Source organism: Acipenser ruthenus, chromosome 8, assembly GCF_902713425.1.
Source record: "Acipenser ruthenus chromosome 8, fAciRut3.2 maternal haplotype, whole genome shotgun sequence".
Classification (NCBI taxonomy): Eukaryota; Metazoa; Chordata; class Actinopteri; order Acipenseriformes; family Acipenseridae; genus Acipenser; species Acipenser ruthenus.
Window position 1 is genome coordinate 11,778,270 of NC_081196.1, and position 16,703 is coordinate 11,794,972.

The window sequence follows — 16,703 nt, forward strand, 5'->3', positions numbered from 1 at the left end:
AGAGGTAATAACCAAGGCTTTAAAATCCATTTCCTAGCCTTTATCACTGCTACCCTTTTTACCGTGTTTTTGTCCTTTCTTTATACAGATATGGAATATATTAAAAGTTGCTGCTGCTTAACTGTACCTAAAAAAACAGAAGTACTTGCAAAAACAAACATGCAAAGAACCATGGGATCTTCTGAATGATATTAGTTATTACATGTAGTTCTTTGGTGGTTGTAACAGAGAACCAGTTGCTCCTAAATGGTCACAGCAAAAAATTACTGGTAAACTTCAGGAATTGCAGTTTTAGCACGGCAGCATTCAGTTAAAACGAAAAACAAACAAAACACCTGAGGTCAACTAGCTTCCTGTTTTGGAATAGGATCATAGGAGTAGGCTTACTGCAGGCCAAATACTGCACAGGTCTTGTTGCAATAGTTTCTTTTTTTCCTATTGTATACCTGCATATTTGCCAGTGAAAACTTTAAATAGCTATAATAACACAGAATGCTCATCAAGTCAAAAATTGTATTGTGTAGATGATGTAAAGCAAAGAGTCTTGGAGGTATCAGTTTACTGAGAACGTGAAAGAAACAAAAGGGCCTGTCAAGTAACAATATGAGCTACCTCTCACATTTCCCAAGACAGGAGCCACTGTAATGTACAGCTGACATAATCTGTCATCGTTCAATAGAATTAGCCATGGGGGTAATGGAGGTTCACAAAAATTAACATGTTATAGTCAGAAACTGACAGGATCCCAACATCACAACAGAAGGGCTAAAGGGTTTACATTCAGGTGCAGAGAGATCAGAATTTAAATTCAAAAGTGACAGATAAAGCAGTGGCAGGACAAGTTACAAAAAACCAGTCATTAAAATTAAAAAGTACATATCATGCCAATTTATTGAGGAAACCTCTTATCAATCGGATATGAATGGAGGCAGTGTTTTGTTTGCCAGTCAGCCTTTATTACTTGATTAATGAGAATGCATGACACTTTTTAAAAATGTTATTGTGAAGCCCTATTTAAGAGTAAGGTCCATGAAAAACAAGAACAAGTGTACTCTGCACACCTGTACTCCAGCACAAATAATACTCGCACTGAAGGGCATTCGTTTTATAAAGGCTTTGATCATGGCTTACTAAAGGGGGCTAGGGTTGTAAATTATATTCATTTACATTTGAAAAGCTTTGGCCATTCTGAATTTAATAAAGGACAGTGCGCTAATCCAGTTAAACAAGATAAGGGATTTAATATTGAAATGAATACCAAAACAAAATTAATTGGAAATGGACCTATGTCTCTCTCTTTTTTTGTGCGTGTGCAAAATCTACTAATACAACTTCAAACAGATCATGAGCTTTTCTTTATTCCTTGAAGTGTCCATTTATGTTTTGTTTCCACCTTACAGATCTGTGTGGTATTAACACAAGCGATAAGGTTTTACTAATGAATACTGAAGTATAAGAGACTCCACACACACGCCACCCAACCCAGATTTAAACAAGACAGACTCTAATTATCTGTCTGCAAACTTCCTACCCCACACCCCCCCTCCCGCCACAATATTTCTGTTTAGATAAATAACAGTATTATTTATAACAGTCTGCCTGTCACTTGTACAAAACCTTGGCCCTTCCAGTCAAGGTTCCAATCGTGTCCTTAGTTATTCAATGTACCAATTGGTACAGCAAATGCAGGAGGCTTTGAGGGCAGACATATAGAGGTTACTGTCTGGAGTCTGGTGTTGTATAAGTGTTATGCCACGAATGAGGAGGAAAGCTAAGAAACTTCTAGAGACACCACTGACCTTGTACTGAAGTTATAAAAAGACAGTCCTCGTGAAACTGATAGAACACAAGATTCCAGGCAGTAAACTACTTCTAAACACATGGTTTCAGATGAGTTTTTAAATATGCATTTGTGCATTATATATGAATTATAAAAGAACTATTGTTTATTCTCCAGCAACACAGATTTAGAATCAAAGCATATAACTAGGCAACAGACACAATGTCACAGTGCAATGTCAGTAGTACAAGTATGATTTAAATCGTGTTATTAGATATGACTACTTGGTTTGATCATCTTACCAATGTATTGAAAAGGATTTCACGCAGTCTAGTGCGGTGAATACTTTATTTGGGTATATGGTTCTGGACAGACAACTAAGTAAAAAATGGATGAAGGTTAAGGGGTATAAGGTTAAGCATGTTTTACAAATTAGACCCATGGCTAATTAGGGCTGCTCTTATTAAAGCAAGCAGGTCAGTCTAAACTGTGCTTGAGGAACTTAGCTCTTGGGGGGGGGGGGGGCAGCAGTTTCCAGTGATTTTTTTTCTTCAGTTAAACATTTTTGTCATTCATCAGCAGACAGGAAGCTCTGAGTAACCCAGCCGTTTTGTTCACAATTACATTTAAGGCTGGTTTCCTGTGAGCACTCGAAAGGCCTCCCTGTAAACTCCACACAGGCCCACATTCCCATCTCATGGGCACTGTTAAAATAACCGTTCCAGACACGCACTTCGATGACTTTAGGCAAGCTCGCCATTGGAACTGCTCAGCTGCCAAAGATAAAGCACTAAAATAAAAAAATAAAGGGAAATGAAAATCTCTTGTTATTTTGGAATGGAACAATTGACTTCCAAAATCACAGCTTTTCACAAGACAGGTTTGCTCTGAAATGTCCTTAATTAGCTTGTGTTAGCTGATGCAATTGTGGTATTCATTTTGAATACATTTATAAATTGTAACACAGAAGTTATTAACTGTTTTAGTTTCTGCGTGAAAGTGAAATATATAATTGAATAATCACATTAAAAGAATATGCAAGGGCTCAATTTGAAATCTTTTCCATCCAATTCATTCACTTTCCTATTGCAATGTATCACATGTAAGTGGTGAAACCTGACCATTAACATGTTTCATGTTGTTTCAATGAAGAACCAGAGTAAGAAAAAAAAAAAATATTAATACTTTACACTAAAAGGTGAGTGATATATTACAGTATTATTGGGAGCTTTTCATAAATGAACATCAGTTATAATTCTGTTACAATATAATATTCAGTGGTCTTTAAAAAAAAAAAATGTTTATTTTAGCTTTTTCTTATGTCAGCAATACCAAGGATATAGACATCAATAAGTACTGGCCAAAATCCCCTTAAATTAAGGATAACTGAAGCCAAAGTGAATTGGAATTACATACACTTGGCCATGCTGCACTGCAACCTGAATCCACAATTAGGCTCCAGACACTGGGCTAACTTATGCTGGGGCTGTTGCCACAGTTGTTACTGTTTCTATGCTAAACATAGCTTCTTCTCGGCGAGCATCTATCTGGTGTCCTCTCAAATACCCCTGACCCGCCTGCCTCTGTCAACAAACCAAGGGACTGCCACAGCAGGCATACATAAAGGTTACCTTCACCCTCATTACTTCCCTGCCTGAAGCCAACCATCAACCCCTCCGGAATACCAGGCAATCACTCCCCTGCTCAGCAACTAAACACTGCAGGTAAGCAAAGTAAATAAGCTTGGATCACCCAAGCACAGATTTGTTAATAATGTGTTCCTAATAAAACACTACTAATTTATGTTGCTAATGAAAAACATATTAATGAAAACAAGTTGCAAATATCAGTCTCTCTTTTTTTTCTGGACAATACATTTGTTATGCCAGTACTCGAAATCCAAAGCTACTCTATGCATGTCAGTAAAATCTTCTTGTGACTAGAAGTCCCCATTACCTGTTTGAATGTCAACTTAAGAGATGACTATTAAATGATCCAGAAATCAGCTATCTAAATTAGTTCAGGGAAGGGGATAAACAAGGCTGGACCTCTGGGTCTTGCAGAACAGCAACTACGAGAAAGGGTCATTTTTGGAGATCTGAATCTATTTCCCACACAAGTTTTCTAATGCTTAATGCTGGTACATGGATTATTTACAGTGGTTTAAAAGGGACTAGTGTGCATTATCGGTAACAGTCCATTTTGATGTAGTGGCACACATTGTGGCCCCCCCCCCCCCCCCAAAAAAAAAGTTCATCATCAATTCCTGATAGCATGTTACTGTTGCTGCTTTATTTTAGACAGATTGGACTTTAAGGGAGATTAAATAAAAATAATCTACTTCCAAATGCATGTCTTCACTGAAAGATGAATGTAGTTCAGTGACCAATCCAGCCACTACCTTTACTTATCTCTGATCAAGATCTTACAAAATATAGAAAATGCACCCCTACCTTCCAAAAAGGTTTCATGAGAACATTATTATTAAAAAAGGGTTAAATAAAACCCTGCCTGCTCATTAGACACCAAATGAGCTGCCAGTTTAATTGAAGTCAGATGTGCAGAGAAACAGGCTGATACGATCTTGTAATTCAAGTGTGCGATTAGATCCAGCTGGGCACAATTTGTTGGGGATTAAATGCTCAAAAAATGCACTGTTTACTCCGTCACTCAGCCCTATAGTAAAAACTGAAATGGTCACATGGGATGAACCCACTTTCCTTTACAATGGTCTTTGCTGATGATTGTAAAATTATTATTTTTACATGCTGTACATCCAACTATTTGTTGAGCTACCTTCATTATTTAACACAGCACATGCTAGTTTCGCTCAAAGTTTTAGCCCTGCTTGTTTCACTTTGAGCTCTGTACAGCTTAGAGATAAAATGAAACCCCTAAACACATCAAACCATTTGTTTGCTGTGTAAAGTTCCCAATCAGACATTAAGAGCTATGTACCAGGTTACTGTACAAATCCTATAACAATGAACTATAGTGTATTTTCATCATGGAAAAAAAAACAAGCTATTTTTAAGCACTGTTAATGGCATACAGTATTACTTGTTTTGTGTTTACAATGTTACCACTTTACACTGCTTTATATCTAACACTGTCTGATGAGGAGTAATCAAGTCATTAAGTAAGACATGGTAATAGAAGCCCCCTCTCTCTAAAAAGGCCAACAACTGGACAGCTGGAAGGAATTCATCATTGTTTCAGCTAACATTAGTGTATGCTTTACATTCAAGCCAAAAAAAAATCACAGGCATATAATGGCGCCCATCCTTGACCAGTCAACCTTAAGCATTAGGCAGTTTCTCTTCATCATATAACAGCCATTACAAGGCTAGACTTAACAGACATGATTGCTTTGTCAGCAGAAGTTAGAACAGCTGGAAGTGGAAAGTTTACTTCAACTTCAATCATTGAATGCTACTTTACTGTGTTAGCAATTGTGAGTAAAATGTATAAATTAAATCTGTTTTAGCATAAAACATGATTAACAAATGTAGCAGATAAATCAGGACAGTTGGTTGGGGCTAGTTCCAGCATGGGGAGTCCTGCCAGAATCTTCCAAGGCTGGGTGCTCGCCTTCAGGGTTCAATAGCTTGGCTGATTAGGTTTGGCTGATAAATAGAAGACAGTAGTTTGACAACGGAGACGGAGTTGCCTGTTGACCTTCAGAACTCCTGATCAGTAAGTGGGTGAGTCAACAGAGAGGAGATATTCAACTTGGATACAAAAACAGTGATAATGTATCAAAAAATAAAATTTTTTAAAAATTGACAAAATCACTATATTTGAGATTATATAGGTCTCCCTTTTTTTCAGAAATAAAAATGAGACATGAATTTCTTAAATAGGTGAATATTTCTCTCAGGGATTTGTTAAGAATGGGATAGGCCAAAAAAACAAACAAAAAAAAAACAGTAAATCGATAACACAGTCAAGATTCCTTTGTTGCTTTCACATCCCTTTCGTTATAGTCTTTATGCAGACACAAAAGTGGACCCCTGTAGCCAGGATTATACACACAGGAAACACCCTCCATTCACTCACTACAGAGAAAAGGGTTATTTTGACATCCAAGGTGACAGATGGATATATTTAAGAAAACCATCTTCCGTAGAACTTAATCTCATGTGTAAAATATCCATATTGCTTGTTCAGCCCTTTTGAGCCCATTTCCTAATTACTGTCTCAAGTTTCAAGTAACAAGAAAAAAGCCCTATTAAGATACTGTAAAGCTGTGTGAGCCCCTTTCTTTGTAGCAGTCCTTTCTTTACCATATATTCATTGAATAACCTATGGGTGTGTAACCCAGGTCCTGTAAACTGCCCACCCCCATCTATTCATAAAAAGAACACAATACAGACCTGTATAGAAAACACTGTAATCTGCAGTTCATTTCCAGGTCTAGTAAACATTGCTAGCTGTGACAGTATAATGAACATTCAATGTTAGTTAAACAAATAAAATGAAACGATTTGTACAGTAACTGCTGGTATTTCCGTAATAAAAGTGATTAATGTACTACTTCTCTGTTGCACCATTTTCAAAGTTAAAAAGGTTAAAGCGAGTGCCTCCATCCTCATCACAGGAGAATTGAATAAAACACAAATGAATACTGGTTTAATTCCTCCAATACACATAATACATATTCATTACTATAAAAGAACAGATGTTAACAGTTATAAATGTCATACAGTATGTTGTCAATACACAAGTGTCATAATATTGTGTTGTAGATTTAACACTTCCCAACAGGCAAAGACATTTCTAGCCAGTTAAGTGTCTAAGGCCCTGTCTACACTACATAACCCATCTCGAGAACCATATAGGGCAGCAGTGTGGAGTAGTGGTTAGGGCTCTGGATTCATGACCGGAGGGTCGTGGGTTCAATCCCAGGTGGGGGACACTGCTGCTGTACCATTGAGCAAGGTACTTTACCTAGATTGCTCCAGTAAAAACCCAACTGTATAAATGGGTAATTGTATGTAAAAAATAATGTGATATATTGTAACAATTGTAAGTTGCCCTGGATAAGGGCGTCTGCTAAGAAATAAATAATAATAATACTCAAAAACGTTTTAATTAATGCACCATCGTTGGGGAACACAGCAAAAACAGTGTTCGATCCACCAAAATCCTGTCTGCAATAATGCAATAAGTCCTCAAGACTCACCTCTTCAGACAGCACCTGTAGAACTCCTCTTTTCCCTCTGGAGACTTTATCACTCTTCCTTAATGCACTTTACTTGCACTTATCTGCTCCCTATTTTACTGCAGTTAATCCTCTACTTTATAATCTGCCACAAGTGTTATTCAAACTGTAGTATTTTGCATTTAATAGTATCCTGATGTAACTATCACTGACACTTATCTGCTCTGATATTGATTCGTATTTTGTAATATACTTGTACTTACTAGAAGTGAAGTCATTGTATTTTATCTTGCTCTTAATTGTATTAATACTTGTACTGTGATTCTTGAAATGTATTTTTTGTTTACGACTGTAAGTCACCCTGGATAAGGGTGTCTGCTAAGAAATAAATAATAATATATTTAGAAGACATCTTTAAGTAAATGGATATTGTAATATTGGCTTAGAAGATGATGCATTTTTATAATCCATTTTTTAAACATAGTTTAACACCAGTAAAATGTTAGTATGACTTCCAAAGTATCCTACCTTTTTAATGCACCATGTTGCGTATCAATTTGAAGCTGCTGAAGAGACCTATGCTGGCAGAATCAGTTTGAGTTTGTCAGCACAGAAAGAAAATCAGATCTCTTTAAAATAATATAAACTTTATATAAACACATTGTTATGTATAAATGTCATTTACTGGATTCGCTGTGGTTGAGAGGCAGTTTGAATTGAATTTACTGGTTGGATACTTGATGGTAACATCACCAAGACCCAGGATATAGGACATCCCGATAAATCCAGAATCCAGGCAAACCTCAAAAAAAATTATATGAGAAACATGGGTGCATTTTTGTTTGACGCATTTGATCCTTTTACTTATGCCCATCATAAAACACCATTTGATTCAAATAACCTGTTTTTTAGCTTCATGTGATATACAGTTAGTCTAAATTACTTTTTAAAGAAGGTCTCCACAAGTTTGAAACAGGAAATCTCTCTTCAAGCTGCCTAAATAGGACTTTCTGGACCTCAAGCAAGAATGACATCCTTTGTAAGTTTAAAACAAGGAAAAAAACATCCAGGGCCAGTATCACAACTCCATTTCCTTAATAAATGACCCTCTCTGGAATAAATACCCCTGGCAGTGTCTGATGGTGAAATGACTGGAAACAAAAATTATAATGATGGAAAAAAGCTACAGGTCCAGTGTTTTGCATTTTAAGACCACCCTTATGTTGCAAATAATAATAATAATAATAATAATAATAATAATAATAATAATAATAATAATAATAATAATAATAAGTTCAAGTCGTGTGTAGCTCCATTTTCTCATGCTCCCTTGTAATCAGGCAAGTCACATTTTAGTGCCTGTCTGACAATGTATAGACGGGACACTGCGCATGAAATGTCAAAGGCCAAGGCTAAAATAAGATGCTGCATAGCTGTAGGATACAGTATCTACTGTAGTCTGGACTACAGACTCAAGAGTAGAAAATAAAGCTACTGTAATTCTGCAAGATTAAAGTTCACAAACAGGAACAGGACAGGGCCTTCATTCATATTGCTTTTGAAATGGACGACTGCAGCCTGCAACCCTAATGGCTTAGTTCAAATCAAGGCCAGAAGGCATTCCAGTCCCACCCAGCTAAGCATATTATTGTGTGGTAATATATTCTGACCCATACATTATACTATTTATATATAATAATTATATTTTCACAGCTATGGCCAAAAGCTTTGCATCACCCTGTAGAATTCACTAATTTTGCTTCATAAAGTCGAATAAAACCTGCTGAATAATGTTACATTAACATATTGAATTAAATACTGCTTTGTAGTAAAAATTGAAAAATGGGACATCTCAAAATCTAACATGAAATGCTGTGCTGCTATTGTGGCTTCCGGTAGACTTTTGCAATATCATTCTGTAGTTTCTTTGATTACATGATGTTAAATAAAAGATCTAAATTATGTTCATATAGTTTTTTAATTATGTCTCAATCCTAGAATTTTAGGTGATGCAAAACTTTTGGCCATAGCTGTATACTGTATATACTGTATATATTACGAAGCATACTTGTATTGCTATTGACGCTATTGCTATTGTAATAATAATAATAATAATAATAATAATAATAATAATAATAATAATGTGATCCTCCCATTTGCTTTCCAACTGATTCAGTCCATAAGAAAATGCCCAATTTAAACAGAAAAAAGCAAGGAGGTTAGGGTTAACCCTTTCCATATGGGGACTTCTATTTCAGACAGACACGGCTGATTAGAGCACAACTTCAACCTAACAATTTGTATAAATGAAGGCAAGATGTCCTGCCCCAGGGGCTTTGATTAAAATGCCTGTACTTTGTACAGTCCGGACAATGAGGCATTAAATCAAGCATGAATATCAAGACATGTAGAAGTAAAGAAGCCAACACAGTTCACTACTTTTCTGCACGGCTCCTTGCTTACCGGGAGCCGTACTGCATGTTGAAAATGTTTCACATTTACAAGATTGGAGAAGAATAAAAATGTATGTTGACAAAACCTAAACACTTATTATAAATAACGGCTTATAATTGTGGTTGCAATGGACAATTGAAAAATACACTATTTTACAAATATGATGTCCTTAAGGTTTTTTTTTTTTTTTTAAGTTTCCTACAAGTTTACTTCAGTTTATTATTCAATGTTTACGTAATAGGGTCCTATATTAAGAATATGCAGCCCAGCTAAAGCCAAGAAATACAACAGCACTGTGGAACTGCTATATCTACAGCTGTTCTATTTGATTTTTAATTCAGTCCTATAAATCCTGAAAAAAATATATAATAGCGGAATGTGTTTTGCTAATCACCTGCACCTCCTTCAGAAAGCAAAGTTGTTTGTCAGTCTTTGTTTAACAAACAACCACAATGTTATCTCCTCCAAACAAGGCTTCATTAAATCAATAATTAAAATAAGTCTTGACATGTGAAGAACAATTCACCCTCCTTTTCATTATTATGGAGTTGTAGGACTCCATAATATAATGTCTGATTACCAGATAAGAGGCCTTTCAATTCATTCCCCGGGTAAAACAGTGAAGATGCTGATAGGCATAACAATGGCTAATCCAAGCCTATCACAAAGGACTGGATAGTGAAGCTGCCTGGGAGAGAATGAGATGGCACAGCTCTATGCTATCTTCTACATCACCACAGATAAGTGCTGTATCTATTTCATTACACTACGCAGTTAACTAAATGTTCAGGTGGATATCACATTTGTTACCCTCACTAAAGTTAGAGGTACACATTACTATACAGATTCCATCCATTTCATAAGAAAGATCTACCACAGGCTCTTCCACCAACTACTACTTTTAAAGACAATCATAATACAGAATGGAGTTACTCAACAACCTAAGCACGTCAGAAACATACACATCATGTGCAGTTCTAATACAGAGCAACTAATTAGGTGGTTCTCCAGCTATGCAAAAGTCTAAACGTATTACCAGTCAGAAAACAACAGTAACCTCCAGATATAAGTAAGACTGCTAAATACAGTTTCCGAATATTGCTGATCAAAGTAGCTCATACTTGGTATCAGGTGTACAAATTGCTGCAGTTCGAGTTACTTCTGTGAGAGTCCATAACAAAACAAAAAAAGCACAGTTTGTGCACGAGAGCAAAAATAGCAGGAGAGAATCCAAAAGTTACACCCTTTCAAAAATGTATGATTCGATGACTGAAGAACAAATGCAGAAAATGAAAGCTTAACACTACATATTTCATCGCAAAGGATGAAATGTCATTTACAAAATTCAAAAACCATGTGCACTGCAAGTGAAAAACTGAGTTGTTTGCGGACAAAACTATTTAAACGTCAAAAGCACCAAGGAGTTTGTTCACCACTTAAAGAAAAATGTATTAACACAATTGGAAGAAGCAAGGTTTATATGTATAATGGCAGATGGGATCAACGATTGTAAAATGGTAAAGGAAGACATTGTTTATGTTCGCTGCATACATGATGCTAAACCAGTGACAAAACTAGCGGGGTTAATCGATGTAGAAAGCATCGACACAAAAGGTGTGCATGAGGCCATTATCAAAGCTCTAGAAGAAATTAAATTAAATGAAGAACAACGGTTTGAGAAAATAGTGGGATTGAATATGGATGGTGCTGCTGTAAACATGGGAAAAAACTGGTGTTGCAACACGAAAGGCAGAAGACATTCCTTATCTCATACGCATTCACTGCATAGCACATAATCTTGAATTGGCTATTGCAGATGCTGTTAAATCTAGCTACTTGAAAGGAGCGTACGAAGATACAGTCAAAGGCATTTTAAAACTATATCAGTATTCTCCCAAACTTCGTCGCAATTGAAGGAGATAAGTCAGTTTTTAGAAATGTATTTGACGCAAATGGGCACATTGAACAATACTGGCCGTGCTAAAAAAACATTGTACAGATTGATGTGCACCTTGAACACATTGCAACAGACAAGAGGCATGACAAATCACCCAAAGACAAGGGCTATTTAAATGAGATCAGAAGTGTGCGTTTTATGAAAACTTTGCATTACTGGCTTGACATTTTGGAAATACTGACGGCAGTGTTGAAGAAGTTTCAATCTGATGACTGCTGCATAACAGAGGTCTGTCGTAAGTTGGAAGAGGCTTGCGTACTACTAGAAGGACTCCGACACCAACCTGGTCTTTATCTGCAGGCATTTTCTAGTGGATATGCTGAGAAATATGAATTTAAGGCTGTCTGGAAATTCAAAATTATCAAGAAAGAACTGGAAGTCCTTCTGAGTGAAATCATTAGCTGCACTGGAAAAGTTTTACTACAGAAACCACGGTCAAACTTCAGTGTCTTTTACTTTGCTCTGTGGCCTATAATGAATGAAGAACCTCTTGCAACATTTGGAAATAATAAAATTTCAGACTTAATTAGACACTTTTAGCCAATTTTAAGTAATGAAGAAAAAGACTGTGCCCAAAATGAGTGGATTGCTCTAAAACTAACTGTAAATAAAATGAAGCAAAACACCTGCAGTATGCTTGCTGTATATAAATACCTGCTCAAAACCAAGCCAGAGAACATTAAAAATGTTCTTCTCTTAGTTGAAATTATGCTGGCTCTATCTCCAAGTACGTCTGCATGTGAAAGAGGGTTTAGTGCAATTAACAGATTGAAAACCCCACTGTGCTCTCGCCTTTCAACTGACACCTTGAATAACCTCATGAGAATCAGCATAGATGGACCTAATCCTGCTGATTTTCAGCCAGATGCTCCTGTGGAACATTGGATGTTTGAGACTCTTGGCACTAGGCACACAGCTGGACATGCAGTTAAGTCATCTGTCACTGAGGAATCCCCAGAGGCTGAAACCTGCTCACTTAAAGGTAGGGTAAAAGCTTAATTTTTTTGTTTCACACTTTGGGAGTGTACATTTTTGCATTGGGCATGTAAAATTTTCTACCCCTGCCCCTACCCATGTATTGTTAAACTCCCCAAAGTTTCACATCTAGCTCATTTTATATAAGAATGTCTGATTTATGTTTTCTGTCTGGAAACTTCCTCTAAAACTACCTTGGGAATATGATTTCCTTACAATACAACTTTCTCAAGGAAAACTGTCCTTTGCAGTCTTTGTATATTGGTTTGTGCTGGGAGGATGGAAAACCATTATAGCAGGATCACTGATTTACAGAGCAGTTATGCTATGACAGCTACAGCTGGACTGAGCCAAGAACCAGGGTAAAATACTTAACAACCATAAACGCTGAATAACAATGCCGTTGTCAAGCAAACAAAAACAAACAGTACCCGCTTTTGTCAATAACCACCGGGCCATAAATTAGATTTTTTGCATTAAGTACATAGGAAGCAGTCCACTGGCAAAAATGCCTCAGACACCAACCTATTTTCAAAGGTAATATGTACGCTTGACCCTATCTCGTTCTAGTTTTAGATACAGTATATAAAGAGTCTAAATGCAGTAAAACATTACAATACTATCTTTACTCCCTTGCTTGGTAAATGATTAATAAAGACAAAAAACAAAAACTGAGTGACACAAAAGAAAGAAGCTGGCAGGATCAAAGTTTACCATGTTTGCAAAGTTGAAAAAAAAAAACACACTAAAGCCTTTCCCCTGGGTTCTAATCTAATCTCAACCGAATCCTTTGTGATTTCTGCCTATGAAGTCATATCAAAACTACTGGGGTTCTCTGTTAATCCAACTAAAGCCCCTTTCACACTGGCAAGATCTACCCGGGCACGACCGGGTGTCATAAAGGTCGGGTATGCGATTTCACACTGCTTTTGACCTGGGTGACAGACGCAAGTAAACAATGCGCGTATCAATGCCCCGGAAGCAGCTTGTTACTGACGCTTCCATCCAAGCTTCTCTGAAGTGAACCGTCTGCCCAAATGTTGATTAGAACAAATGCTTCTTCATCCCTGCTGCTGGCTCATGCTGTGTCTCAATCAACAAAAATATGGTTAAACAGAATAAACAGAAATGTTCCTTGCAGAAGTGAAACCTTCACGCAGACGTGCCTGTTTGTTATTGCGTCGGCTCATGAACAGCCGTCAAGCATTTTGTCTCGCTCAACCCGGGTCAAAGCGTGTCAACCCTACATCCTGTGGTGGGGTGGGTAACTGGACCTGGGTTAACCCAGGTATGTGGTTTCACACTATACGGGATTGTGATCCGGGTAGCCAGGACCCGGGTCCGGACTTGGGTAGGAGTGCCAGTGTGAAAGGGGCTTAACTGTCAAGTTTTAAACCATATCAGAACATCTGCTTTAGAAACAGCCGTCTGCATCTAAAGGTGGATGCAAATGAAGCTTGATATAGGACTGTGACAGAGAAAGAATGAAACTTGGTTATAAATCTCCCTCCCGACCTGTGAGGACACTGTGTAAAGGGAACAGAGTGCCCCGTACTGTATGGTCTGACAATTCATTCCAAGGGAAAGGTGGAAGTCAGCCATCTAGAAAAGGGGCGGAGCTACAGTACACCAAGTCATCGCCACAGAAGGGAAGCGATGTGGCAACCGCGGACTGGAGCAGAAACGGTTGCACTCGCTAACCAAGGGGGCATGACTGATGGTACAAAAGGGGACATGGAGGTTTATTATACAGGATTAATTTATTATATACCTCTTTCAACTACAGGTACAGTATGTAGAACAAAGCAGTTTTATAATTAAAGAGGACATGGAACAAAGTGCTGTTATCCTTCCATTTTGTAACATGGAGGTTAATCATTGTAACACACTTGGCTACCCCTAAATGAGTCAGTATTCACAATTTAGCACTACGGAGTCCGTAGAAAACTGTTACAGACTCAACTTCAGCTTGATATATCTTACAAATTCAGTTTCGTGTTCGGAAAACCCTTTAATTGCTGAAAACTCCCAATCTGACAATTGAGGATTTTACATTCGCTCAAAAAAGCAAAGTAAAAACTCTGCAGTGAAATTACAAAACTGCAGATCATTACATGAAATAAATGCTGCATCAAGAAAAAAAAAAACTAGAAAATCTTCAAGTAGGAGTACATGAGTGACCACAGTATGTACCCACACTGACTTGATGGATCTATTCATTTGCTGAGGGTTGTTTCGTTCTAGTCGGTTTTATTTAATAACAACATTGTACTCCATTTTAGCGGGGATCTGTTTATATTGTTATTTCTACATTTGCGAGATGACAAACTGCAGGTTCACATTAATTGCCCACCCCCCCCTTCCCCTTTTACTTTCCAGACATCAACTCAATCACCCTTATGACAAATTGCCAATCAACCCACAACAAAGAGCTACAAGTCTTTTGTGGCAGCCTTTTGTAAAGGGGAAGGGTTTAAGTATTAATCGTATTTTAACACTTACCTCTCCATGCTTTATAGGTTTAATGTCTCCCCTTGCAACAGCCATTCTAAATATCGTCTCTGTAGCCTGGAACACAGAAAAAAAAAAACAACAAACAACGTCACACAGCTTGCAGATAATGTTAAAAAGAGTCTCTTATTTTTTGTAAGCTGGTTCTGATGAATGCTACAGCTCTGTTACAAAGGCAGAGTGCTCTCACGGTTTAGACAAGGATTAAGGTTGAAACTCATGGAGATTCTATGTTCAAACCTTAGCACCAGGCCCCTAGACGTCTGTCATCCGATATAAAAGATATCACACATTTTACTTTGCAGAATGTACTTTTTCATTAGGAGACAACAAAGTTCAGAGGACTCAGGTTTGAACAATAATCTATTATGGTGGTAATGCTCACTTTTTGTGTCTTGATTAAAATTTTGTTTTTTTTGCTAGATAATTCTGATAATCCTGTTTCACAGATTCTATAAATTTGAAATTGCAGGTGCTGCAGTTGTCATAAGGCAGTCAAAAATTTAGGAGCAGGATATTTTAGAGACATATTTAAAGCTAAAAGAGCCTTACCTTTATAAAAGTTTACCATTGTAAAAGCACAGCAGAGTGTATTAAAGCAAAGTGAAAGCATGTAAAGCATAGGTAATCATTGTAAAGCCCATGGCACACCAAGGTAAACTATGGTAAATGGATAATATAACGGGGTATACAGTAAAGCAAGCTGGAAAACGCATCCCTGGCCTAATCAATTCAATTATTAGAATTTCTGATGCTTCTGTAAGTAAGCTAGAATTCATATCTTAAAACACAAAACAGTTGAGAAAAATGACAATTAGAGAGCGAACCATGATTTTTGTTTTTACATTTTTTTACTGCAGTCATTTCAATGTGGCAGCAGTGTGGAGTAGTGTTTAGGGCTCTGGACTCTTGACCGGAGGGTCGTGGGTTCAGTTCCAGGTGGGGGACACAGCTGCTGTACCCTTGAGCAAGGTACTTTACCTAGATTGCTCCAGTAAAAATCCAACTGTATAAATGGGTAATTGTATGTAAAAATAATGTGTAAAAAATAATGTAATTGTATGTAAAAAAAAATGTGATATCTTGTAACAATTGTAAGTCGCCCTGGATAAGGGCGTCTGCTAAGAAATAAATAATAATAAAACAAAAAAATAATAGCCTATTTGTTTAAAACTAACATTTAAAATAATAACTACAGTAAATATGGCTGGACTAGACCTTGGCTTTGATGTAATTGAAGACACTACACAAACTTTTAACATGTCTAAATGTTCTGGTGAATTACCTGCCAGACTAAAAGCATGATTTTAATAACCCTACATGTTTAATGCTGTAGCCCTTGTTACTTTAACAATTACTGATCCATGGTCACCCTGTCTGGTTACATCAACATTTTGGAGAAACTTGTTAAAAAAAGATACTAGATTACAGGAGTAAGTTTATGCTTTTTTGGAATAATAGCAAGGTTATGTTAGTAACATACACTCCCCTGCCACAGCTAATAAATACAAATTTAGCATGATCAGTTTAACAAAAATGTAAAATCTTCATGGTTTACATCCACCACACACTATGCATACAGAACACATACAAATAAGTTTTTCAGCTGCATACATACACAGATGGGCAGACAGGGCACCTTCATACATGCTGTCAATAACTTGTGGTAAAGAATGTCCTTCACAATTGGGTTTGGTGTTTCAGAGCCAGTGGTGATGGTTTAGTGATGTGGACTCAAATGACAAAGCCTAGCAGACCACCAGACCTCAGGGCTGCATGTAATTAGAACCAGGCTAATAGAAGCTGCAGGTTTTAGTTGTGTGCTGTTATTTGGCGACAACAATTAGGACTACTCCTCAAAC

The 16,703-nt window shown here is 37.1% G+C and overlaps 1 protein-coding gene across 1 annotated transcript in view; it reads right to left on the reverse strand.

Annotated features, from left to right (window-relative positions):
• LOC117972790 (transmembrane protein 135-like) overlaps nt 1-16,703 on the reverse strand; it is a 104,435-nt gene that overhangs the window by 44,540 nt on the left and 43,192 nt on the right. The window contains exon 5 of the mRNA XM_059028503.1: nt 14,833-14,898. Within this exon, the coding sequence (XP_058884486.1) occupies nt 14,833-14,898 (66 nt within the window). The remainder of the gene's footprint in view (nt 1-14,832; nt 14,899-16,703) is intronic.